The 26,133-nt window shown below is 38.0% G+C and overlaps 1 protein-coding gene across 1 annotated transcript in view; it reads left to right on the top strand.

Annotated features, from left to right (window-relative positions):
* Positions 1-130: 130 nt before the first annotated feature.
* Positions 131-26,133, top strand: part of NUCB2 (nucleobindin 2) — a 29,212-nt gene continuing 3,209 nt past the window's right edge. The window contains exons 1-12 of the mRNA XM_051803973.1: positions 131-295; positions 11,752-11,895; positions 12,537-12,644; positions 13,897-14,023; positions 17,012-17,115; positions 18,743-18,928; positions 19,570-19,660; positions 20,981-21,039; positions 22,549-22,641; positions 23,676-23,765; positions 24,334-24,504; positions 24,836-24,917. Of these exons, the coding sequence (XP_051659933.1) occupies positions 11,752-11,895; positions 12,537-12,644; positions 13,897-14,023; positions 17,012-17,115; positions 18,743-18,928; positions 19,570-19,660; positions 20,981-21,039; positions 22,549-22,641; positions 23,676-23,765; positions 24,334-24,504; positions 24,836-24,917 (1,255 nt within the window). The 5' untranslated portion in view covers positions 131-295. The remainder of the gene's footprint in view (positions 296-11,751; positions 11,896-12,536; positions 12,645-13,896; positions 14,024-17,011; positions 17,116-18,742; positions 18,929-19,569; positions 19,661-20,980; positions 21,040-22,548; positions 22,642-23,675; positions 23,766-24,333; positions 24,505-24,835; positions 24,918-26,133) is intronic.

The following is a 26,133-nucleotide window of genomic DNA, read 5'->3' as shown; positions in this document are numbered from 1 at the left end:
GCGGGCCCGGCCGGGCCAATCGGGGCGCTCCGCGACGCCCGCGAGGGGTCAGCGCCGGCCAATGGCGGCGCTCCGGGGGGCGGGCGCTGTGCCCATGGCAACGGGCGCGGGGCCGCCGCGGGGCTGTCGCACCGCTCCGCCCGCGCCGCGCACCGAGCACCGCACCGAGCACCGCACCGGCAGCCGCGCCGCTCGGGGGACACCCGGGCACGCTTCGCCCCTCGGCCCCCGCGCTCAGGAGGCACCTCGGCGTTGAGAAGCAGCGGCTCCTCTCCCGCCGCAGCGGGACCCAAAGGTAGCGCCGCCCGTCCCGGTGCCCCCGCCGGTGGCGGAGGCCCTGGCGGCGGGGCGGCTGCCAGGTGGGAGGCGGGGTGGGGTGCGTGTCGCGGGGGTCTCGCCGCCCTCCCGCCTGCCGGGTTCGAAGCCAGGGGGGTCACGGTGAAATCGCGGGGCTGCCTCCCGTGCGGGGCAGCGCAGCTGAAGTTTTCCCCGGCGGCTCCAGATGTGTGTGTGTGTCCCCTCCATCCCTCGCTCCATCCCTACGGCCGCAGGTACCCGCGGATCCGGGCGGTAGGTGAGCTGCAGAGCGATGTAGAGCGCCAGGGGAAAGGAAGGCAGAGCTGGCAGCGGCAGCAGCTGCAGCGGGAAAATGTTGGGTGGCTGGTAATTCCACAACCGCAGGGGAAACTTGGGCAGGAGACTCGACTGATTTTACTAGAAAGGGCAGAGCTTTTCGGCGTTACTGTCATAGAATCACACAATGGTTTGGGTTGGAAGGGACTTTAAAGATCATTGCATTCCACCCCCCTTGCCTTGGTCAGGGACACCTTCAGTTAGACCAGGTTTCTTAGATCTTCATCCAACCTGGCCTTGAACACTTCCAGGGATGGGGCATCCACAGCTTCTCTGGGCAACCTGTTCTAGTGATTCATCAACTTCACAGTAAAGAATTTCTTCCTAATATGTAATCTAAACATGTTTTCTTTTGGTTTGAAGCCATTCCCCCTTGTCCTGTCACTACATGCCCTTGTAAATACATCTCCCTTGTCTCTTTCCTGTAGGTTCCCTTCAGGTAGTGAAAGGCTGCAATTAGGTCACCCCAAAGCTTTCTCTTTTCCAAGCTGAACAATCCCAGTTCTCTCAGCCCTTCCTCATAGGAGAGGTGCTCCATCCCTTTAATCATCGTGGTTGCCTCCTCTGGACTTGCTGCAGCAGATCCATGACCTTGTTGTGCTGGGGACCCCAGAGCTGAATGTCTTACTGTACTATTACTGTAATACCACTGGAGGAGCTCCATAAAATATGCCAGTGCTAGGCTGGCCACTGCACTCAGAAAATATTCCAGAAGAGGAAAAAAGTTGAGATATGGCTGTAGACAGGTAACATTTTTTTGATGAAATGAATATGTCTAAGGTTTTCAAAAGAGTTTGTGTTTGGCAACACTTTTTAGGAAGCCCATAGGAGAAAAAAGCCTCTGTTGTTTGAGTTGCAAGTATTTGCTGTGGACAGATAACATCCAGTAGTTTCAACACGAGGCCATCACATATGAACAATGAAGCACCTGTGCACCCATGGGATCAACTTTAGTGTGGAGCTTTTGTGGGCTTTTCTTTGGTCATTTTGTTTTCTCCCACTCTGAAGAAAAGTCCTATGGTTGACTCAGTATTGGTGCAGCTCTACTCTGAATTCCTAAGTGACCATCCCTCTCAACCAAACAGAGCAGAACAGGGAAGATTCCTTCTGTGAACACTGGGTAGGAAGGGAAGAGCCATTCAAAGACTTTGAACCTAGGTTTTATTGTAACCTTTATGGACCTCTGCTTAAAACTCACAGATAGTTTATGGGAGAAGCCTGCATTTCTGTGAGTGCTTAGGATTCAGTTGTATCTCTAATTGTCATTTGCTACACAATGATCTTGTGCAGTCATAGTGCCACGTCCACCATGACTGCAGATTACTAACCTAATTACACACCCTACCTCCTACCCGTGGTTACCTTTTATTCACCACTGTAATCTCTTGGATGGTAGCAGTATTTTATTTCAGGATAAGAAAGGTAATTATATAAAAAAGAGTAGCATAAGTCTATCCGTAAACAAATTGTGTTGGTGTAGAACAATGTGAATCTCATTCACTTCTAGCCTAGATAGTTAACACAATTAAAAAACCCCAGGGAAACCAAATTATAAATTAATATTGCCCATTGGGTCTGCTTAGAACTTACATTAGTAGTTGGATAAAAAGGCATGTGGTGTAAATTTGTTTGATGCTGTAATACTGCTTGAGCTACATTTATTTGGAATCTGAAATTGTATTCAGAAAACCCCATCAGGCAAATAAAACCAAGCAACAAGAACAAAAAGAATTATTCTTTTAATAAGACTAAAGCCAAGTTTTTATACCTTGGCTGGATAGTACTGGCAGTGCTGCTGACGTAAACTTTCTGTTCGTATAAGCCAAGTTAGAGGCTTTCTGTCACATATGTAAATGAAATGCTAGCCATGAAAGGGGAGAGCAGTAGTCCTCTGAGAAAATAAAAAATGTAAAATACATTGACTCAAATGTTAGAGATGTGGAAATATTGATGCACAGTTCTAGTGCTGCGCTGACTAAACAAATGCACTTTACATAAGAAAGATAAAATCGTTTACTGTTAAGTTAAAAGCCTCTATCAGAGCTGCTGTGATTTGAACTCTTGTGCACAGAGGTGTTTTATCTAGTGAGGTATTGTGCTCTGGGCTGTTTGATTGCTCAGTAAGCAGAAGAGATTTCTCTGAAGTTCTTGTTAGATACATAGTAGACACAAGCCCTTTGGATAGGGGTGTGCTTTTATGTAGCTAAAATCATGACCAGGTGCTAATGCCAAACCGAATGAAATCAGAGGCAAAATTCATGTTCATTTCAACAGTTTTTGCTCTTACGTACTCTACGTGATTTGACAGTTGGAAGAATGAAAGAAACTGCATTTCATTAGAACATTTCATTTTAATCATATTAAGTTGTAAAAATTATTCTTCACCATAGGTAATTCATAAAATATATACACCCTTTTCATGATTGCATTTCTCCTGCTTTATATTCTTTATAAAACAAGAGTGGGACATTTATGCGCATTTGGGTTCCTAAGCAAGTGAAAATCAATGGGAATTAGCAAATTGCAGACATAAATCTCATTAGGCAGCTATCATTAAGTGCCTAAATATTTTTTTAAATCTGGCTCCATATCATTAGATCTAGATTTATTCTGGATAGTTATTCTGGGTTTTTTTTTGAAAGGGGAAAAAAGTACTTTGAACTCCTGGGGCATTCAATGTTTACTTTAGCATCATCATTTGCTGTTGACTAGAGCAAAATGCATATTGTTAGAATAATTGAAATACTTTTTGATTAGAGATAGAGTTTGAGCCAATACATTGGTTGCATGTAGTAGCATATTTGAGGTTGCTTTTACGTCAGCACTGACAAAATTGCCATTTGCATTTATGAAAAAGGAATTTCTGACGTTCCAGGTGTGCTGTTGTATTATGTTCTGTGTGGGAACTGAAACTATAGTGCAGGAAGCTGTATTTCTACCAGTAATTTATATTTTTTTATTTGCTTTTGAAGTTGATAAGATTTTTATCAAGTATGTATTGAATTCAGTACAAGTTTCTGCTTGACTAATGGCTTCATAAATCTTTTTCTGAGCCAACTTTATTGGAAAGGATAAAATCAAGCAAGTTGCTTTGAGAAACAAGAACTAATATTTCATCATTCTTCAGTTAGTAAGGCAGCTTTGTAGACACTGATGTTTTGGTTTTTTTGAAGCAAGGATAGGGAGTTCCTTGGAGGTAGGTGCTATTATAAATGTGTATGTGTATTTGTGTGTGTGCGCACAGGTTTTTAAAGAATAAACAGTTAACACTGCAACAAGAAGAAAAATAGTTTTCAGACTTTACCTACCACAGAGCTAAGCACATGTAGCAGCAGATGTACATTTTGGTTCTATGCCACTTTGGTTTTGGACATACAGTTGTATTGTTTCATGATATTATCTTACATTGTTATGTTGTTTCAACATAACATTGCTTCTTTCCCACTCCAGCAGTCATAATTTGTATTGCTATATAGTATCCCTCAGCATTTGGGTGACTCATTTAATAAAGCAGCTGAAGTGCATTTTTTAAAGGGAGGTTCTGTCAGCAAACATTGTACTGGGCATGGTCAAGGCATGCTCTCTTTTCTGGGAAGCTGAAAAAAGAAGTTGTATCATCAGCCAGCTTTTAGCTGTAAAGAGAATGAAGCAACTGAAGTGCAGTGAAAAAATACAACAATTCCAATTCAAAAGAAAAGAATTTAAGCAAAGTAAACAGGATGAGAAAAAAGGATTTTGCTGCCTTTATGTACTTAAATGGTATTGTTTTATATAAAACTATTTACGTGCAAGATCAAAATGCTTCTTTGAGAAAGTAAGGAACGTCTCCTGGTGCAGAGAACTGAGTGGGATGTGCTCAAACAAAAGATTAGGACAGCATGTCCAGTGTGAAACCTGTTGGATATTGGCTAGAAAAAAAAAAGCAACATCTGAATCATAGTGTTAGTAGACAACTTTGACAGAAGAGAAAATAATACTTGAAGGATAATGAAATACTCTATATAATTATATAGCAATAATAGCTAGCTTGTAATAGTTAATAGCTTGCATATTAACTTATTAAAGGATGAGTTTTCATTTGGGAAGGGAAGTATGCAGGTGTTTCTGTATTTTGAGTGTTAACTTGTAAAGGGAAAACCACTGCAGCCTGTAGCCATTTCCCTTTTCATGTCATTTGCTGCTCATGTCTTCAGTGAGCAACCTGGATCTATGGACTGATGACCCGGTGAAGAGACATCTTCACCACAGCCAGAGGTTTAGCTTAACATTGTGAGCAGAAACAGGTTTTTCCACTTGCTTCTCAAAATTATTGCCACATTTCATCTGTGCTAATGCCAGATTAACTCATTAGACAAATAGTGTGAAGAAAATGCTTTAACTATTGATTCATTGACTTTGTCCTTTCTTAAGGTATGATAGCTTACAGTGTCTGTGTGGCAACTCCTCCTCCTGAAAAAACTGGAGGATCTAACACTGGTGTTTCCAAACAGAAAATATGGCAGAAGAATAATCTGTTTCTGCCTAATTTCAAACATTTAATGTAAAATTGGTTTATATATTTGCCAATAATTTTTAAAGAAAAGGAAAAACCCATGTATCAATAACCATTCCCTGTTTAAACTGTGATATATGGGCAGGTATATCACTCAGAGAGGTGAAAACAGATTCAAGGTGCTACATTGCTGGCTCAACCTGCTGAAGGAGTACATTACATAGCTCAGATCTCATTCTAGTACTGAGGTTAGAATATTCTTAGAAAGATGAGAATCAGTAGATCTATTTTATCTGTTTCTTGTTTGGGCTTTTTTTTTTTATTCAGCACTGCCTATGAAGATTGTTCATTTCTCTGAATTACAGCATAAAAATAGGAAGTCACAGTACACGACCACAGAGAACATTGCTGTCATCCTGCACGTCTGCACTGTGTCTCACACAGGTTTAATTACTTCCATATCAGATATAGCAGGCATATGTAATATTTTTTTAATAGGTAGGCTTATTTGTGCATTATGTCAGTATGGATTTATGTTTTCATTGCCCACCATGGTACACATGGCTTTGGCAAGTGCAAATGTACAATATGACATTTACAATGTTGCACTATTCTTGCTTCATAATCACTCACCTTACTGAGCTTCTACATATGCACCCTGGTATCACTATATGGTTTTGCATATCTCAATTTTAGAAAATTTGGCATGGAGTGTTACTTCTTTGCAAAGCACAAATATGTTTTAGGAAGGTGATGGAGATATCAGTACCAAAATTATGTTATTTTCTGGGCAATAGGTGTTAATGAAAAGTAAATTTTGGGGTTTGTACTAGTAACACCTGGCAGCCATATAAAAGAGGTGTGCTGATGCTATGTTTAGCAGCTTGCGTTAATGTTGCTAGAACAAACTTTAGAAGCAGCATTTTGTAGTTACCTTTCAAAGCCTGCAGCTCTTTTTAATTCAAATGTTCGATCTTATTCCACTGAAGTTGATAGGAATTTGTGATTAACTTTAGTAGGATCAAGATCAAGATTGCTGGCAGACAGCCTGCTGCTTTCCTTTTTCAATTGTATTTTTCTGTTCATGCAAGTACATTGGTGTCTCTGTTTTCTGCTGACTGTCTCATTCTTTTGGCTCTCGGTCTGTTTTTTAAAATACTTTATAGTCAGAGAAGTTTTTATTTTTCCTTTTCCCCAAATGCTTATGATATTGCCCTTGTTTATAAACTACAGTATTTGTCAGTTCTAGAGCACTACTTTTATGATTAGTTCTCTTTATGTATTATAAGTAGAAATGTTGGTTTGTCCCTATTGGAAAGATGAGATTGATTTCTGATACCAGCAGATTACAGCTGTGCTACCTTTTCATCTAGGTGGGCTATGTGTCTTTGACTAAAATCACTTACTTTCCAGATGACAGTTGTAACATTAACTCTCTCCATCTGTCTTTAAGAAAGTAACTAGTTAGCTGGGCAGATCCATAACTGCATTAAACTGTACAGGAGTAGGAAGAATAGTAATAATAACATTCCCCATGGCAGGGCAGGAGCGTGTCTGCTGTGCTTTATGTACCACTTATGGCAATGAGCAAATTGACAACTGCTTCTCTTCTGCAGCACCAGGATTGACTGTTGACTTGGTGGCTCTAGTACAGAGGAAACCACATTCCTGGATCAGACACATGGATGCACTCAAAATACCTGGGAAGGGATGGGCATCATGGAATGGGTTTCTCAGAAGTCCAGAACTCTTGAAGGTAGCTGGTAGCAGGCTGAGAGTGGAATGAACTCTTAATAGTAAAGTGCTTAGTGGAACAAAAACTGGAACCCCAATTTTCCTCTCATCCTGCCTTTCCTCACTCTTCCCTCTAGCTGCTGAATTTGAGTATCATGCTGGGGTTTTTTTCTGGCAGCTGATTAATGTTAGAATTTGCAATGGGCCTGGTTTCTGTCTCTAATACAGGTCAGAGTAGAATGTGCTCAGTGACTCAGTTGTGACTGTCACACTCTAAAAGTTGATGCAAATCTTAGTCACCTGCTTTTCTTAAGGCAATTTTGATGACTATAGTCTTGGACTAATAGGTACCTAAATACAATAACTCTGTATTCACTAGATAATTATTTTTTATTCTAATAAATGTATTTCCAATTTACTTGTTACATGACAGTTGGGTTCCTCAAAATACTGTGGGAAATCCTGTGTTAGGCATAGTAGTTTGCAAAGTCAGCTGCAATGAGAGAGATATTTTTTACTTATCCATTTTGGACTCTTCTGCTTTTAATTCTTCCTGGTATGTGTGAAATTTTTAGCCTGTTTTATCAAAAAAGCTACAGTAAAAACACCCTATGCAAAACCTGAGACGAAACTGCCTGATGTAATCTTTCCTGAGCAGCCTATTACATCAAATAGATATGAAGAACATATTGTGATATCATCCAGTATTTCCCATTATGTATGACAGCATGTAATTACAAAGGTTGGTATTTGCAAGGAAACCCATATTGCCCATGAGCATGTATTTCACAGAGTCAGCAGACCCAATGGCACTTTGATTAGGGCTTTTGATAGATAAGTTCTGTTGATTCTACTGCAGAGTCCATCCTAAATTTGGTGGTGATCAGTGCTCCCTCATATGAGGTTTGGCAGACCAGCACAGTTACTTTTATCTCAGTTGTTTCACTGAGCACGGACATTTTATATATCAGGTTTCCTGAGTTGTAAGGGAAAAAGTCTTAAAAATTGAAGTGTGTCCCCCTGCAGCCTAAACCAGGAGTCTGTGTCTCCACAACTGTTCATGTTACTAGAAATTGTGGGTCAGGAGCTTTAAAGAGGTTAGTTATGTCTTTAAAATGGATCAAAAGCTGGGTGTCATTGTTGAGAGTGTTGGCTTTAGTACTTGCCTTAGGCAAAGAATGAGTCAACACCAGAACAATGGTGAGCACCTGAGTTTCTGGCTTCTCTTCATCTCACTGCATCTCACCTGTTGGTCTTACCTGAAATGAGCATGCTCATTTTATAGCCACATAATGATTTTCTAAAACACTGTTTACACAGCTTACATAACTAGAGTGGTCTATAATAATATTAAATTACTTTTATTACTGTAATTTTGTATATATGAAAATAGTTTGGTTGGAAAAATATCCATCTATTTGGGTCCAAATTTTTAGCATTATCAGAAGGCTATTATTTTTTAAAAAGGAATACTTCAAATATACATAATCTTTTAAAAACGGTTCTAAAAATGCTGAGTATGTATATTTATTATACTCACATACTTTATAAATATTTTGAGTTTTATTAGTTTTGTTTCATATGCATTGCCTATACTTCATACATGCTTATGGCCTTTAACTTAGAATTTACTAGACTGCCCCATTCATACTCTTCAAGAATTTCAGCAAGGTGGATTTTTGTTTTTCCTGCACCTCTTTTTGGCTGTGGTACTCTGTGTCTACTGAATTTATTACCCAGGCTGTTCATCCAGAATCTTTCAAAGTGGATTTTGAGGTTCAGTTATCTCCTATTGATTTTCTAAATACACACAGCTGACAGATACTGAATTAAGTGTTTGCCTTCACTTTTACTTTTTTTTTCCTGTTTTCTTTCATCTGAAAAGTACAGTGGCTTCCTCACAACTGTGTCTCAGTCTGCTTTGAAAGGGAACCATCACCTTGCAAATATTCTTAGTCCTACCTATAGAGTTTATAAACTTTTTTTGTTAAGAAACAGTGCTCCAATAAAATCTGTAGCGTAGCCTAGGCCACCCAAGGTTCTATTTCAAATCAGGCATTAAAGGACCAGCAAAGATTCGGGGAAGAGGAACAAGCATGATCAAAGGTATGGAAAAGCTTTTGTAAAAGGAATCAATAGGTAAGCTGGCACTCTTTAGGCTGATGTCTGATCGCTCTTGGAGAGCTATTATATGGAAATGGTAATTAAGAATAAATTGTTTACATCTTTTCCAATACAGAAACTAAGGGGGTAATTGAATGAGATAAATGGATGACAGGTTCAGAGAGGAGATGGTTTACACAACATGTGTTATCTGTGCAACTACACGCCATACTTATGTTATAGGTAGTCTGTTACAGAAACACTGTTATCTATTTCTATCCAACCTGCTGCTCAAGTTAAGCCATTTCCACTTCAATTCATTGTATTAAAGCCCATGTGGTGATCTAGCTGTGTTTGTATGTTGACAGATACTTCAACATGCCTTGGTAAGGATAAAATAACAAGCATCAGTGTTCAGAGAATGCAGTGTCTGGTGTCAGAGTCAATCTACTTTTGGAAAAAAGAGGTCAAAATCAATTGATCTTGTCCATGCAAGACAGAAGAAATTAAGTGACAGTAGGGTGATGGTTGTCTGCCAGCTGAAAGAACTGAGGGCCTGCCTAAGATATATTAACTCACTATTGTTATCCATACATAAAATGAGCTGTGCTACTAATGGATACAGACTCAACTGATGGCTCTAGTTTGGGACTTTCCAACAGCATTGTTGATCTGCCCTTGTAGCCTGGCCTGGCCTGAGACTTCTGGACAAGTCTGTTAACTTGGCAATTTGATTTACAGAAGTTATCCAGTTGGTACTCAGAAATACTCAGTCTTGGCATCTACATCAAGAGTAGGAGACTTGAAAACCTAGTATTTGTTAGTTATTATCATTTCCTGGGAATAAATCCTGTTGAAATGAACAAACCTAGGCCCAGCGTTTATACAATGCTCTGTAATTAAAACCATCCAAAGTACTGGAACTTTGGCATCTTTAAAAGCAATAGTGAATAAATAACTCCTTCACTCATCAGCTCTGTAAGTCCCTGCAAGCCAACAGCTTGTGTAGAAGTATAGAAATTACCTTACCAGTTCCAGTGAATCAGTCTGGGTCTGGATTTTTTTGTGTTTGTGTGCTTGTTGTAAAGTCATAACCTAGGCAAAGCTAATCAGACTTGTTGTGGATCTGACAGTAGTGCTGATGCTGAATCTCATGTGCTTAATATGGCAGCAACAATAGCTCCTGCTGTCCCATCTGGGAATGAGCAGATGTTAGGAATTTTTTAAATGAAAGTAACAGGTATTTGCGGAGCATAATCCATTTAGGCTCCTTCTGCTGAAGATGTGATTAAGAAAAAACAGTTTCTGGGAACTGTTGTAATTCTTGAACCTTTGACATATAAAACAATAGATGGATAAGTGAATATATTTTTATCTCCAGCTATTTCCTCACGCCTAACAAAAGAAAGAGTATCTCTGCACATCTTGTATGCCTCTTCTATTTTTTTTTTGTTATGAGAGTGCTTTAATTTTCCTAGTAGTTGCATAAGGGTGAATAAAGGGTGTCAGCAATGCTTAATATTGAATACATAACATTATGTGTATTTATTGCTGTAGTAAATCCAAGCAAAAGCAATGTTTCACTGTCAAGTACCAGATCATGTAGTCAGGGAAACTGGCACTGACACTGTAATTGCAGTTTGTCCCTCTCCCCTCTCCTCCTAAAAAGAGGTTTGTTGCTGGTGGACATAAGTACTTTTGACAGAACTACTTGCATGACCAGCTAAAGCCCTTGTACAGAAATTCGCCTTGTAGCAGTTATACTTTTGATTTGACTGCACATTTCTTGAATGTTATGTCCTTTTCTTTGGCATACCTAAGCTAATTTTAGACAGTCTTTGACTGGCAAGTTTCATGTTCCAGGAGGTGAATTATGTTACTAATGTAGCACTGGAGTTTGCTCAAACTTTTTATATATTATCCAGAGACTGTGGAGTGTCACAGGCTGAACTGGCCAGATTGTCTCAAGAGCCTGACTTTGCTGTCAGATGCTGGATCACCATCATTACTTCTTTTACCTGGATTTTTATATTCACACCATTTAAGTATTCCATCTTATCAGTTTCTGGCTGAATTGAGCTATTTTCAACCAGATTTGATGGAGGGAAAGAAGATAGAGGTCAAGAACTCAGAGTGCTCAATGTTCATCAAACTATGTGTGAATTAGATCCATATCAGACAACAAAGTCTAGAAGAGACTGGCTGAATAAAGCCCCAGCCTCAGCAATACTCTTTTCACTAATGTCTGTCAACCTGAAATACGAATATAACATGGATTGTAAAATACTATTCCTGCAAATAAATTTTGGAAGGAATCTTGACTCCAAATTAGGCAAACTACTCCATTACTGAAACATAAAAACCACTGGCATTACTACAGTAAGATCTGATTCAGTGTCCATGATTGTCTTTAGGAGTTTGTCAATAAATTCAGCAAAGACATGATCAGAGTAGGAATGTCAATATTAGTTATGTGAGACTTGGACATCCTAAACAGGTGTTCCCACCTGTTATTGATAATACCTCCACATGCTACAAATCTCTTAGCATTTACAGTACAACTTAGGTTTGGCACACAACTCTAATCTGAGGAAGTACGTTTGCATAATAATGGCCTTTAAAAATTAAAGCTGTATTTAATTCTTTGGGTTTTAGTGTTCCTTGAAGAGCAGAACATCATGTGGAAAGGGGGTTATTACAGGTATCTATGTAGGAATGTCAACCAATTCTAATCAGTACAGTATGATAACATCATTTATATTAATTTTTGTGACTTGGTCTCATTTCAGATGAAGTGGCTATCTGTCCTGCCCCAGCAGTGTCTTTTGCTGATGACATGTCTCGTAATGGCCTTGGAAGCTGTACCTATAGACATAGATAAGACAAAAGTCAAAGGAGAAGGCCATGTAGAAGGAGAGAAGGTAGAAAATCCAGTAAGTGTAAAGAAATTTATCTGCCAAGCGTTTTTCCTAATTGCCAGTAATCTGAGGGTAGGAAACTCCCTTTCTGAAATTTACGTGTTCTTTACTGGAGTTACTTGCAGGAAGGAAACTAATGTTAGCCAGGATTGCCACAGGGTCTGCCATCTACAATGGGGACGTTCTGCTTAAATTTGTTCTTCCATTGTTTTCAATGAGCTGCTAAAGGTGAGGTGGCACGTGGAAGGGCTTCCCCAGCTTACAGTAGGAAGAACTTACTGTTCCACAGAGACTTATTTCAAAGGACTGGGTGGTGGCCTAGGAAATTCTGCTTGCTGATTCTAATTCTGTGTTTCAAACAGAACAGTAATGAATGAATTGCACTAATTTTAAAAAGCCACACTATATTAACAGGACAGGTGCTTGTGTATTACGTGGGTTCCTAAACAATTTTCTCCTCTTGTCAGTTGCTGAAACAAATGAATCAGAAGTTGCTATAGGGCAGTGATGCAAATAGGAAAAAACAAAGATATGTAAGACAGCATAATACCTGTGTTGCTGAGATTAGAGTGTCAGTTCAATAATTGTATTAAAACAGGGCTAAATGTTTGGCAGTATATTCTTTTTTCAATTTCACTTTTTGGGTTTTTTTGAAGGATACAGGACTTTATTATGATGAATATCTCAGGCAAGTGATAGATGTCTTGGAAACTGATAAACATTTCAGGGAGAAACTCCAGACTGCTGACATAGAGGAAATAAAGGTAGGTTCAAAAAAAAGAGTTGAATCAAGGTTAAGTAAATCCATCATCTTGAGCCATGTATGTTGTATTCTTTCTTCCTTTTTTTTCCATACTCCTCTCAATTTTTGTGAACTTAACTGTAATTTTTATTTAATGAAGTATTTTACTAGATCTCTGTCTGTAGTCAAGGGACAGCAGAACTTCTGTTCGTTAAAGAATATTCCATAGCATAAGAAACCCTAGCAACAATATACACTGGAATGCATAGTTTCTGCCTGCTGCCTATATCCTAAAAAGCTAGTTTCAGACTTTATGCAGATAGGTGAACCTTCATGTACATCAAAACAGCTGCAGTTGTAGCTTTCATGTGTAGTTGCTTGCTGAGTAATTTGGAACGCTGTTTTGAACACAGAGGTATATTTGCTTTCTGAGACTAAGATAGTAATTCACAAATGTATATGATGACGTGGAAAAGAATTACAAGACAGATTTTAACATCTGGGGATACTGAGGAGTTGTGCTAGAAGTAAAGTCAGTGTATATAGGAATAAACCAGACCTCTGGATTTCTCTGCTGCTGTCCTGTCTTTTGTGCCAATCCACATACCACTCTGTCCAAAACCTCACCACGTTGTTGTCTTTTACTCTTTGTTTCCTGGCTCTAGGTGGTGGCTGTTCTGCATTCCCCCTTTACGAGCTAGAAATTCTGCGAGGGATGGGTAGGAAACAGTCTAAAGTGACAGACTTAAAGAGGACATCCTGCCTTTTGTGTTTCCTTTAATCCCTCGTGTTGGCATTGGCAGCTTTCAGCTTCTTCTGTGCTCCATCTAGTGTAACCCTTGAATATTGCTGTTCATTTCAAGGTTCTTGAATACACATTGATGGCTGTTGCCGTGCTTGTACTTTCCCTGAGGTCTTACAGCCCTCATCGAGGGGATGAAGAACACAGCACTTTGTGTGTTTCTCACAATTCTTGTGAACTAAGTTGAGAACATTTGATCAAGAAGCTTGTCACAAACATTATTAGGCATTGCTCCTTCAAGGTTATGGTTTTGCTCTTTGGAGGAGCAAGATAGAAATTCTCTTTTCAGAAAGCTTATAGGATTCCTTTCTGTTTCTATAACCATAGGCATAAAAATTTTGAATCTGCTCTTTGGAAAAATACTGAGATTCTTACAGTGAGTGCTACAGTATTGCTACAGTCTTGCAGCTCATGTCTAATCCTAAAAACTACTTTCTTCCAGTTTTTATACATAACTTTTGTTTTTCAACAGAGCGGAAAGCTAAGCAGAGAGCTTGATTTAGTAAGCCACCATGTGAGAACACGGCTGGATGAACTAAAAAGACAAGAGGTGGCAAGATTAAGAATGTTAATTAAGGCTAAAATGGATTCTGTTCAAGGTAAGAATACAAAATTTACCGAGGTGAGCTGTGGGACAATTGTGTTGGAGAAATGCCAAAGTCCATTAGTTGTGCTTTGTTTGTTGTCAACAATAATAACTAAGCTGAAAGTGAGTGTCCTTTCTGAGCTGGCCTAGGGCCAGTAAAGACCTGTCTTTATAGGAAACTGGAGATAAGAGAAGAGCCATCTGTGTTTTACAAATACCTAAACTTCTTTCTGTCAGTGGATTTTTCACTGACAGAAACAAGTTCAGTTATTTATAAATAAATACGTTAGATACTTATAAATAAATTTGTTAGATGCTTCTAATTGTTTTTCAACTTCTTTTCTATTTTGTAATTCACAATTACTCACTGAGAGCAGTAACATAGTAGGACTATGTTTAAGACCACATGACACAGTGTTTCATGACTTTGCAGGGTAGAAAATTTATTGTTGGACAGTCAGTTAACATGAAAGTTTTCCTCTTTGTCGTCTTTTAACCCCCTTTCCACTAGTTGGAGTTATTGTACAGATTTAAAGCAAACATTAAATATTTATATTTAGAGGATTGTTTTTCTTATTTTGGAGTCAGTTTTAAGCTCCTGAATAAGTAAAAATGTTTGGAGTGAAAAAATTCTCCTTAGCATTTGCTCATTTGCTTAATTTCTAGTGAAATTTTACAAACTCAGGCAGTTTCTTTTAGTGAATAAAGTATACAAGTTTCTAATTATTCTAGTTGCTGCATGTTTGTGTGGGAAAAGGTGCTATCCCTTTTTATTTCTTTTTACTAAAAAACTTTTAAAGTATGCATTTAGAACTAATTCTGTAAATTTCTTATTAGTGGTTTCTTTTTAAAGAGATTTAGTTGCTCATAAACAAAGATCTTAATGATGGACTCCATGATCTTGTTTCTGAAATGGTGTTTTCACAAAGAAACTCTTATAAAAAAAGTCTCAATTTGCCTACGCAGATTATTTTATTATTAAAAATCTTTGCAAGTCATGGGGAAGGATCCCATGGAATTGAATCCATAATGTATCAAATTAAAACACTTCAAGAATGAAGATCTGTCTTCCAGGCTAAGCCAAATTTAGAGGTGGCAAATAGACTGAAGAAGTGTGTAAGTGCAAGTAAGTGTTTATGGGGATGTTGCTCCTGTTGCATCCTGGTGACATTCACAGTGAGCCAGCTGACAGCACTTAATGGTTGTGTACATAGTAATTCTGTGTATTTTGAAGTTTGATGGATTGATTACTTGTAGCCCCCCTCTACTGTCATAAATCAATAGTAACTAACAGAATGTGCTTTAGAAAAATAATTTCCCCCAGCAGCTCAGATCTGTTACCAAATAAGTGTGGGATCTTAAATTTGGGAACAGATTATTGCAGTTCAGAATATTCAGGTGACTACTAAGATGTGAAAACATTTTGTAAAGTTTATAGTCAGCTTTGCCCATGAGTACTTTGCATCATATACAAGAAGTATGGCCAGATTACCTACAAAGTACAGCTGCATCCACATGCCTAGACAACATCTTAGAATAGGTACAAAGAGCATTCTGTAATAACAGCAGGCAGAGCAGTTTGATTTCCTTTTATTTGTTCTGCTAATCTTTGCCCTAGAATACCACTTAATAGCTTAGTCTTCTGTCTGATCTAAAAAAAAGAAAAAAAAAGCATACAAATTCCCATGTTTTCTTCCCTCTCAGATGGATCAGGTTTATAAAAGGAAATCCCAAACAAATCTGAGATTATATTCTGCATATATTCAGTTCTTCATCCAGATGTGTTTTTAAATATTTTCACCAAGATCCTACTAGACTAATCAGTACAGGACAGAAGAATGCTAGGGGTTGGATCTCAGATAATACAGTAATGTGGCAAGTAAATATTGTCAAATCAAATGAACCTTTTCCCCTAACTATAAGAAATGGAGGGAAATCGGTTTGGGGGCTGGGTTTTTTGTTGTTTGTTTGTTTTTCTTAAGTCTATTATTACACTTGTAAAAATGTTTCAAAACCAGGCAAAGGCACATATATTTCAACAGAAATCATGATCTCACCAAGGAGGAATGATGGCTGAAATCTGCCCTGGCCAGTGTTTGCTGTTTTGTGATAATACAAACACAGCATTCCATGTAAAACAGACAGTTTTGAAATTGTGGGTTTTTTCATTTTTTTTTTAAACAAATAAAATATTCTTTGCGAAGCCATCTAATAAAAGCTTTTCACAATTGTTGTACTTAACATATCAAAGTGTGTGCTTCTTAAGAGAGCATTACTATCTAGCATTAGCATTCAGAAGCCATGGTAACAGGTAGAAAAGCCTGCAGTAGAAATGTGTTCAGTTGTTGGTTCTTTGTGCATTGATGCTGGTTGGGTATCACCCCTGTTACAAGGAAGAGAAAACACTTTCAGCTGTTAGACAGAAGACCCAACTTTCCACTGTCTTGCACTTCTCTTTTTCCACAAATAAAATCTGAATATCTGCTTCTCTGATTTGTTATACTTTTATACCATATTGTACATAAAACTTTGGCCAGATCTAAGATTTGTAAAATGTACAGGGGAGTAGAAGTGTTGGATTTTTCCCATTTCAGGAAAATATTCAAGTTGTTAGCTTTGATACATCACAACTTCAACTATCTCATTTATATAAAAGAGAATAAAATATTTTTTCTTAATTTATGTAGCTCAAATTGATTGTACTTTTCCTTGCTGAACCACAAGCTTTAATTTGTGCATGTGAAGTTACTGTGTGCAATGCAACACTGACACATTAGAGGGACTGCAGTGCAAATTGCCATTAAGTTTGCCAACCTCCTTCAGGAAAAACAACTTTAGAAATTTTGTTATAGTTTCCTCCAGCAGTGAAAAAATTATCCAGGCCTCAAGGAGCCTCAGGTACTTACAAGGCACAAGCTCCCATATGAAAGACTTTAACTTCTTGATCTTGCTGGATTTCAAACTTATTTTCATGTTTTGCACGTGTACCTTATTCTTTCAGACACTGGCATAGACCATCAGGCTCTCCTTAAGCAGTTTGAGCACCTGAACCATCAGAATCCTGACACCTTCGAACCTAAAGACTTAGATATGCTGATCAAAGCAGTGAGTGCCAGATATGAACTACTATGGGGGATTTGGGGTATTATTTATTATGCTTTTTTCCTCTGGTAAAGGCAAGTCCTTTCCTGTATACCACTTTTTATAAATGACATGCAGTTTTCATTTTCAGAGAAAAGTCAGTTGTCTCCATGCACACTGGAAAACTGTTGTCAGTGTGCATTATGCTAAAGAGCCCATAAATGTTGGGATGTCATCTTATCATCATATGCCAGTACAAGCAACTTTGGGAATAAAATACACCTTTCTGGAAGTCTTTAAATTAAATACGGTTTAGATAGAGGTACACTTTTTTCCAAGTGTATTTTCTGATTTCTATTTCTAGGTGATACAGGAGTCTCACAGAATTACATAAGTAATCAACCCTAACCTACACATATATATATGTCAAGCTGCAAAACCACAGCAGAGTAGAATTTAAGATACCAATATTACAAATTGCTTACACTGGACGTGGCATTCAGTGTCTGTTTAGCAGATTCATTATCAGTCACAGGTGTGGGTTTTTTTCAGTGCCTGTTTTTTAAGGGATGTAGTTAAGCACTGCATGGCTTTTTTAAAACTGCTAGAGAAAAATACACTTCCCAAAGGGAAAAATTACTTTCATCTCAACTATGCTTTAGAGAACACTGCATGCCCAACATGAGAATTTAACAGATTTTACATTTTCAAAATAAATTGAAAGGTAATTTATATTTCTAGCTTCCTGTAATTTTGTGTAATTTTTTTTACCCTTGGAAAATTTTATCTCCATTTTCTGTAAAATTATTTTTTATAGAGATATAATTTTTCTTCCCATTTCTGAGCACCAATTCTGGGAAAATTCTGGTTGGCTAGGAGATGCATATCCTCAACAGGGCAGTTCTTGCTTTTATTATATATTTTATTGTTTTGTCTCTTCATTTCTCAGCCAAGATATTGACAGAGTGTAATGGGTATTTTAAGGGGTCTTTGGTTTGGAATTGTTTTTTTAAAAGGTACAGTGAAAACTAAGATGTAAATCATGGAGAGAAAATATGAGGTGTAAACATGTACTTTGAAAAGCACTACCAAAAAATCATTTGGCTTGTGTGAAAATGACACATCTTTAAACTCTATACAATATTTGTTAGAAATTCTTCCCTCACTCTCACCCTTTCTCTCCATATAATTGTTTTATTTTTTATTTAATCTGCATTAGGGTACTGCAAACTAACCCCCACTATTAATGAATGCACTTTTTTCATTAAACTGTGGGATAAACTACAAATGTTCTCAGTCTGAAGTAATCGAGGAGTTAATGGTACTATTAGTGTGGGACTTATTTAACTTAATTTATTACTAACTGATGAGAAAGGACACCTTTCTGTCTTTATACAGTACTGTGCAATTGCAAGAGTTGTCTAGCAGTTGAAGCCTTGTAAATTAATTTCTGTGAAAATAACAGAGCAGGGATGTTTCTGCATCACTGTCATGTGAAAGGACCCCTCCCAGCTAGACTACCCTATATTTAAAAGGAGAATGGCAGATTGGCCAGCCTTGCCCATGGAGCTGAACAATACAGTGTTTAATGTCAGAGGTGTTACATAATCATGTGGCATAATCATATGTCTGCATATATCCGTATTTTTAGGCTACAAGTGACCTGGAAAACTATGATAAGACCCGCCATGAGGAGTTTAAGAAATATGAGATGATGAAAGAACATGAGAGGAGAGAGTATTTAAAAACATTGGATGAAGAAAAGAGGAAGCGAGAAGAATCCAAATTTGAGGAGATGAAGAAAAAACACGGAGATCACCCTAAAGTTCACCATCCTGTAAGGCCATAGCCTGTTTTTATGTGACTGAGTGGAAGCCTTCCTTTCCAGAGAGAAAAAGCTAACACAGAGAAGGGTGTATCTTGTTTGTTCTCAGCATCTGCCTCTTATCACTGATGTGCAGAGCGTGGGCACAGTGCTGAGAGCATTACAAACCCCACTATGTAAACCCCCATTTTTTCTGTACAGGTATGCTATTTTCTGGCAGAATTCTTGTTTACAAAGATGCTGAAACTCACAAGGAATAAGCCAGAACAGAATTAAAAACTGTAGGGATGCCTTCATGGTGTGCCTGGCCTGCAGGGAACTGCATCACAGGACCCTTTGCTCTATAAAAGGCAAATTAATATAACTTCCTTTAGCTGTTTTTTTCTAGATGAGTCTGTGTAGCCATGACTGATTATTACAGGTGCTCCTTTCTACAGAATATGCATTTCTTTGACACTCTCTTTCCCTGGGCCTTTTTGTCTAATGAATGTATTAGACCTGACCAAAAGGGAATTAAAGAAAATTCCATTGATTCCATTTGCCATGTGACTAATCAGCAAACAAAGCCTTTCAGAGAAACCATAATGTAAAGGTAATGCAGAAAAATTACACTAAATTGTCTTTTGAATAGTTTTTCTTTAACCAATCTATAGGGAAGCAAAGATCAACTGAAAGAGGTGTGGGAAGAAGCAGATGGACTAGATCCTAATGAATTTGACCCCAAAACATTTTTCAAATTGCACGGTAAGAGCTTTAGTTTTAATTTAATGAACAAGTTGAAGTTACTTTCTTTTACATTCTGCTGAGGACAAGTTTATCATATGCTAGGATGAAGTCTTATACCTCAAGTAATTTGGATGAGTCTGAATAGTATAGAGGAGAAAATATTTGTTCTTGTTTGTAAGTTTCCTGTAAAGTTTTAAATGGAGCTTAAAATTTGAAAACAGAGTTTTGTTTAACTACTCCTAAAATCCTACAGCCAAATACCAAGAGTGATTACTCAGGGAAGTATGGGTACTTGGAGGGCTGTCCATATCTACAACTTTGCTTGCACACTACATACTAGGAATAAATCCTGAGAGGTGTGTCCGTGGTGGGGGAAAACCTGCTTTCTCATCATCTCTGCAGATAAATACCAGACACCTCTAATCTTTGGAACGGCCACAGACGTGCCAAGCCTCATCAGAAGAGGTTTATCAAGATTCCCTTGATAAAACGAAAACCAAAATGCCCCCTAATCCTGCTGCTATGTTTCTGAGCAATGTGCAGCTAGAAACAATAAGTAGTAGCCGTAGCAGACATGAGGATGCATCTCAGTGGACATTTTCCTTTAAACTTTCTGAAAAGTTTTGTTAGCTTGTTTCTGCAAATCCTACCAAAACATGAGTAGCTGAAATAAACCTTTTGCCTTAGAGCTTGGTATTTAAAAAAACTTAGAAGCAGTTAAACAAAAATATTGCATAATACCATCCATTTGAAATAGGCATTCTCTTTCAATTTCCGATGTAGTATAACAATATTCAGAGTACAATATAGATTAAAAGATGGATCATTAATCAAGTATTCTTCTCTCAGCATTTGCTGTCATGAAAAGTCATTTTACAGTTATCTCAAGTGCTGCATATTTATATAGATTTTCACATAATATTTTAGGTTTTTTTGGAGAGTCATACTGCCAATGAAGAAAGTTTTTCTGCAAAATTTTGTTGCTCCTGAGTCTAATTACAAATTTAGTTGTTAAATTGCAACAACTTGTTCTCAGTAATATTTTTTGGCAGTTGCACTCTGCACAATCCTGTGGTGACCTATTTCTCTTTGCTAATCTAAGAAGTAGGGATATTGCTCCAGACTTGTCCAACCAACCAAAAATGGCAGTACACTTCAGCCAAAGCCTGATAAAAATTTAAAGAGAAAATCAACCTATGTAACCAGTTGCTTGTTAAATGAGGTTTTTAATCCACATGGGATGTGTGTGTGCTGATCCTTATTTAACTCAGGAAGGTCTATTACATGTATGATTTTCTGTACCTACTCAACTTGCATTTTTAACACTTCTTTTTGTAGATGTTAATAATGATGGTTTCCTGGATGAGCAAGAATTAGAAGCCCTATTTACTAAAGAGGTAAAAAAAAACATTCAGAAGCTTAACTTCTTTCAGAAAATGGTTACAGGGATGTCTGTATTTTTTCCAAGTATAATTGGTGACTTTGGACTACAAAATAGCGTATTTATGCTGAGTTTTGTGCATCCTTAATAGTTCTACCTATGCAAAACCTATCAGCAGGCAAAATGAAGTCATTGAAGAATAGGAGTCAGGCATCAGAGATCTAGTGCCCATGCATTTCTCTGTCACAGGCTTGTTTGAGATTATATAACTAGTCTGCAGGATAGGTGTCACCTGTATAAATTGTAGTGCAGAGAGCTGCACTTCTGCTCTGCCTAGATGCAGCCTGGTAGAGGTTTTGAGGTTTTGAAGATGTGTAGCTGTGCTTGTTCAGTGTTTATCAACAAGTCTTATGGGAAAAAGGGTCACACTTGTGTGACTTGGCTCAGGGACAGCAGGCTGTGGTAGTGGCTACAGAAATTTCATGTTTTGTGTCTGGCTACTTTGCAGCACATGTACATCTGGTACAGTAGACAGGCTCTTAATTTCTTTAAACCTTTGTTTGTTCTTGTGAAAAGCAAATATTAGCATGTCTTTGCCACCCAGAGGGGTAATGCTAGCAATTCCAAAGACAGGAATTGCAGAATCGATAAGTAAATGAAGGGCATTTGTCTTAATTTTTTCAGTAGGTTATATTTTGGTATTGCGGAAAAAAAAGATAAATTTCCCATTCAGAGATCCAGTGCTATGGCTGTCAACATCTAGTCTAATATTTTTTTCTGATTTAATGAGTCAGAGAGGAAATGTGCTATACAGTATATATAGAAGGTTATAAATTCAAACTAGTGTAATTTTTTTAAGAAACATGATTTGCAAATGGAGATTTCTAACAATACTTTACCATAATCCCCCTCAATACAGGGCAGTCTTTTTTGACAAATGTCTCACTATTTTGTAGTTTTTTTAGTTTAAAAACAAATAGTCTGGGGCCTTAAAATTACCTATGGCTAAGCAAGAGAAGGTCAATGCCTGAGAAAGCTAAGTAGAAACAAATAAGCATGAACTCTCCAGAAAGGCATTGTGCAAGAGGAGAAGTGGACCATTAAATTTAGCACTCAATTTGTCTTGTGATATCCTAAATGCTTACAGGGTCAACTGCATGCTCTAGTAAAAAAGCTACTCGCTCCCATTCCAGAAACCACATGGAACCTCTGCCTGCTTTGAATCAAATGCAGGATCAGACTGTGCTCACTGAGGTCAACTTTACTGTAACAGCCACAGCACAGAATTGCAACAGATCACATGAATTAACTGAAAACTTCATTCTTAGGAAAGAAAGGCTCACTTGTTGCTTAAATACTGTGCTGAAAGAGGAAAGTTGCACACACACACACACACATGGACTCTCTATTGCAACAATGGCGAGCTTAGGTTTTTAGCAGTCTCACGCTACTTTTCCAGATATTCTCTGTCACTTGAATGAGCAGCCCTTTCTTCAAACTAACATTTACTAATTCTGAATTTTAGCTAGAGAAAGTTTATGATCCCAAGAATGAAGAGGATGACATGGTTGAAATGGAAGAAGAAAGGCTGAGAATGAGAGAACATGTAATGAATGAGGTGGGGACTGATATTCATTAGAGCTTATTTCCTTCTGTGTTCAAGAAATACAGTTCTGCCATGAAATGTTGTCCAAGTGCAGCAGAAAGGGATGACCTGTCACACTGCATGCTGTTTGTGCAGGGATTCACATAAAGTAACAATTCTCAGGCCCTGTCCCTGTATTCTGATGTAAATGCCTGCTGACTAGGTCTTGTTTAGAAGTTCCAGGAAAGGAATTGTGCATCAGCCTCTGCCTCTTGCAGATACTGAGATTCAATAGAAATTCCTTGTGAATTGTGTCAAACAGGGAAGAACTCTAAATGTTCTTTGGTACTTGGCAGATGGTTAAGATTCTGGTGTGTAGAGCAAGGGCTTCTTTCATACAGCTCTCCTTTGTCCCTTCAGGAGAGAGCTCAGAGCTCAGGGTATCACCTATGACAGTGAATACCTTCACCAGGTCTGATGGGTTTTCAGCTCAGAAGACAGAGGAAAGGGAAGGGGATATTTTGAACCACTGTGTTCAAATTATAATAATTTTTATATTCTATAATTTTATAATAATAATAAAAATAATTGTTCTGTATTCAACTATATTCCTTAAGCTTGAGGAACAGAGCAAGCCTGGTCTTCTATTAGTCATAAAGGGAAGCATTTCCTCCCTTCCCCTTAAAGGATTCTGACACAATTCAGAACCTCACCATCTGACAGTGGATATAATTTTATGAGTCAGAGTAGTTACCAGAAAGCTACAGAACATTTTTCTCAAAAAAGTCATACCTTCCACTGTTAGTGTTGGGGCTGTGAACACAAGTGTTTCCAATAAAGCCAATGATTTTTGAAGTAAAATGTGAATATTTACTTTTTACTTCTATTTTTGTTAAGCTATATAAGCTTGTGAGAAGTTTTCAGAAGATGTTGCGGGCGATCCCTTGAAAATGGGACAATCTAACAATTAAAATGGTTATATTTGAGGATATTTGTTTGATGAAATTAAATATTAGCTCCATCAAAACCCACCCATTAGGTTAAGTTTAATTTTTTGCTTCAAATAGGTTGACATCAACAAGGACCGACTAGTGACTTTGGAAGAGTTCCTCAGAGCTACAGAGAAAAAAGAATTTTTGGAGCCAGACAGCTGGGAGGTAATGAGAATGTGTTCCAAGTACAACATAGAGTAGCATTACCAGCACTCCACCAGGAAACCAAATGGCATGTCTGTGACCTTTGCTTTTTTTCAGTTCTGTGTTGGTATGTGTGTCGTTAAGCGCCTTAGCTAAATGTAACCTACAAATGTAGCAGCCTAATGTAATGCAGATGTGAGCTTTATGGGCCTCTCACACACGGAAAAGGTCTGGCGCCACCCTGGGAATTCTAGAAGAGCTTTTCACACATGCTTTTCAAATGGAAAATGGACATTTTGTTTATGAATCGCTTTAAAGGGAAGATAAGAGCTCAGCTGGAAGAAAGAGGATAGTTTTCTCCTACCTCTAAATCTGTAGTAGAGTTTTGCTGACAAAATAGCTGAGAAATGACTCTTTTGCTGTTTGCCGAGAGTGTACTAACCCTTTACAGTGTCATGTCTGGGTATCTTGTTCTGGGTTTTTTTTAATTGAACTGTACAATTCAGATAAGAATTTCAGTGGGGAGATAATAAAAAAATATACTTGTGTTCCTGGCTAAGTATTCACATTTGTATGTATTTTCTTGCAGACACTAGATCAACAGCAGCTCTTCACTGAGGATGAGCTGAAGGAATTTGAAAATCATATTTCCCAGCAAGAAGATGAACTTAGAAAGAAGGCAGAAGAACTTCAGAAACAGAAGGAAGAACTACAGAGGCAGCATGACCAGCTTCAGGCTCAGAAACAAGAGCTTCAGCAGGTACATGTATGAGAACAGAATATTTTTTTTTCCTTTTCTGCATCCTTATATGTGTAACAGCTCATGACAGTTCCCAGCTCTGGAGCATTCTTCACCTTGATTTCTTGTATGAGTCCCAGCTGAAATCTAAACTAATGGTACCACAGCAAAACATAGTCTAGTATTCAGAATTACCGCAAACTACACAAGCATCTCAACTCAGCCATATACTCAACTAACCAAGACTTTACTTAATGACTGCAAAATTTGTTATAAGTGTATTCATTTATGTCACATCAGAGAAAGCTGACGAATTTAAGTTTTTTGACTGTTGTATTTTATTTTTCACCAGGTCGTAAAACAGATGGAACAGAAGAAACTACAGCAAGGAAATCCTCCTGCAGGACCAGCTGGAGAACTGAAATTCCAACCCCGTATGTCTCTCTCTGATAGATACACAAGCTTTAAAATAATATTTGCAATGTAAAAGTCATTACAACTATATTTTCTGTTGGAACTATTAATCTAAAGCAATTTTAATGACCTCTGTAGAGAGGTTCACTAAACAGTCTTTAAGAGGGAAGTACATAACTCTTCTAAAGTATTCCTGAAATCTCAGTACTTTTAAATCCATAGTAAAGAAACAGCGTTCTAACACAAGGCATAAGATGGGCAGAGAAGGAGGATTGTGTTGTACCTGTCTGTCTAAAAATATTGAGATCTAGGGTCTCTGAACATCCAGATAAGAACAGGGACGTACAAATGACCGGGTCTGTCTTATGTTCTATGGCTGCATTGCAGTCTCAGACTGCAGAACAAATCAAAGCATTTAAATATTCTCAGTGGTCAATTTACCAGCAACTGGATGCAACATGACATGACAACTTAGCCTTAAACAGTACGAAAGACCAATTGCTTCAACACCCTCAGAAGAAGGTAGTGGCATAATAAATCATTTTTTTTTTTTGTTTGCTCATTGGTGGCAACAAAACAGCCGGATGTGTATTAGCCCTTCTTATCTGTAACAGCTTGCCTGAGTTACCTTTGTGCTTTAAAGGAGTTCTCTTGACATTCATTTTAAATACAGGCTTCAGATCTATCCAGGCAGCCTTTTGAATACTAGAAGCTCTTAACTGCCCCTGCAGGGCCACCAGTGGGACTTCAAACCTCAAGTGCTGTATTCAGTGATTACAGCTTTGTTGGTAACCTGAAATTCTACCCATTCAGTTCCATGAAGGGAAATGATGAAATTTCAGAACCACTTTAATTTTGTCTTTTCATTTGCTTTGAATCAGCCTGTAGGAAATTTCATTTTACGATCCTTAGTTCTGAGAGCCTAAATTCCCCTCACTAGATGATACATTCTTTTGATACTGGCAGTATTGTAGCAGATACTGTTCTTAACATATGTATTATTTTATGTAAAATCTTTCTGCAAAGTCATTTAATCAGGTGCCATAAGAATTCATTATATTAGCTGGAACTGGTCACTACTCATTCACTGAGTCAAGGAGATCCAAGTAGACAATATTTTAAATCCATAGGCCACTGGAGTTACTAAGGATACTTTAAGGAAAAAAGAATCCCAAAAATGCAGCTGCAAGTTCATCAGACTATGAAAATGAGTATTATTCAAGCATAGGCAAAGGC

Source organism: Manacus candei, unplaced genomic scaffold (assembly GCF_025592945.1).
Source record: "Manacus candei isolate 608988 ecotype Guabito, Panama unplaced genomic scaffold, ASM2559294v1 h1tg000060l, whole genome shotgun sequence".
Taxonomy (NCBI): domain Eukaryota; kingdom Metazoa; phylum Chordata; class Aves; order Passeriformes; family Pipridae; genus Manacus; species Manacus candei.
Note: the sequence above shows the minus strand (reverse complement) of the source record. Positions and strands in the feature narration are given on the sequence as shown.